The sequence below is a fragment of the Geospiza fortis genome, unplaced genomic scaffold, assembly GCF_000277835.1.
Source record: "Geospiza fortis unplaced genomic scaffold, GeoFor_1.0 scaffold172, whole genome shotgun sequence".
NCBI lineage: Eukaryota > Metazoa > Chordata > Aves > Passeriformes > Thraupidae > Geospiza > Geospiza fortis.
In genome coordinates, this window is record NW_005054309.1 from 3,226,291 (window position 1) to 3,227,855 (window position 1,565).

General features: G+C 67.1%; 1 protein-coding gene across 1 annotated transcript in view; it reads right to left on the minus strand.

Moving 5' to 3' along the window:
- The window catches only part of SLC12A9 (solute carrier family 12 member 9), a 12,772-nt gene that overhangs the window by 9,909 nt on the left and 1,298 nt on the right, over positions 1-1,565 (minus strand). The window contains exon 2 of the mRNA XM_005419119.2: positions 1,438-1,561. Within this exon, the coding sequence (XP_005419176.1) occupies positions 1,438-1,561 (124 nt within the window). The remainder of the gene's footprint in view (positions 1-1,437; positions 1,562-1,565) is intronic.

The window sequence follows — 1,565 nt, forward strand, 5'->3', positions numbered from 1 at the left end:
GGCAGGGGTGGGGGACCGGGGCACCGGCACCGCAAGGAGCCCTCGGGGCGACAGGCTGGGCTTGAGGGCACCCGCTGCGGTCTCCAGAGAGCCGGAGGGCATCCGAGTGCCGGATCTAAGGGGGGGTGGGGATGTTGGTGGAAATAAAGGGATGCCCCAAAAGCACTGCGGGCCTAAGCAGGAGGGGCTGCTAACCCAGGAGATCGGGGGAGCATGTGAGGTGTGGGGGAAGCGGGGAGCTGACAGGGAGAGCCTTGGACCCCCCAGAGTGGGAAAGTTCCCCTTCCTGGCAGCTTTCCTTCCCCTCCACCCGGCACCTCCCCTACAGCCCCGCGCTGCCCGGGGTAACACAGCCCCAGGCGGGGGCCAGGTCAGGCCGTGCCCGCTGTGGGGCTGGGGGAGTAAGAGCCTCTACGAAGCCCCCAGGCAGAGGAGTGAGAAAGGGGTGAATGATGACACGGGTGATGGCCGTGCCCCCATCCTCGGGGGTGTCCCAGACAGGGAAATGGTCTCAAGGCCCCCATGGCCCGGCGGGGCCCCCGGGCACGCCGCCAACTCCCGCCCAGAGCTTTCCGTGGGCGGAAAGTGAAAGAGGAAAAGCTTTTCCCGTTCCCGGACCAGAGCAAACACTGCCCGCCCCGCCTGCCCCGGGCCACGCTGGGGCACCGACCCCTTCAGGCCCCCCAAAAGGCTGCCAGCTGCCCCAGCCCATGCCCATCCTACCCCCTTCGTCTCCCAGGGGTCACAGTAACAGACTCATAACCAAAGTGGGGGCAGACTGGGAAACAATGCGTGCCCTTTGCACACACACAGAAGGGAAGCTGAGAATCTGCTGGGGGACACCAGGGTTCTGCCCTTGGGACACTGGATGGGATGCGGGAGAGAACTGAGGTGCTGGAGCCTGCCACTGCAGGATGCCTGGGAAGCAGCGGGACCCCAGCACTAGGGGACAGGTGGACATGAAGGCACTGGAATCTCGTCTAGGGGAAGACACAGGATTCTACTCCCGGAACATCAGGGTTTTGAACTAGGGTCCCTTATGCGGGTCCCTAAAGTCCTAATTCGGTTGCTGTAGTGCAGGTTCCTGTCGCTGGGTCCTGAGACCCGAGCCTCCAGCCTAATGGGGTCAGGTGGGGACACACAGCACCGGGACCCCAGCCCGCTCCGGAACTGAGCAGGCAGGGGAAAGGCACGGGGCCCCCAGACCGTGGGCACTGGGGTACGCACTGGAGGGGAGCACTGGGACTGCAGCAGAGACGGAGGCCCAGGAGAGGGCACTGGGAGGGCACTGGCGACCAAGACTGGGCGGCTCGGGGCTCCAGAGGCGGGGGCTCCGGGATTAGACGGGGGCCGGGCTGGGGGTACCAGACAGAGCTGGTGACACTTGAGGGGCCCCGGGCCGGGAGTGGGGGCTGCCCGGGGGGCGGCGGCACTCACCGAGGCGCAGGAAGAGGACGACGCTGAACATGGAGAGCAGCGTGGGCACCACAACGCCCAGGAATGTGGGCAGCTTGCGGGGGGCGGCGGCGGCGGCCCGGCCGCGCTCCCGGCCCCGCTCCTCCTCG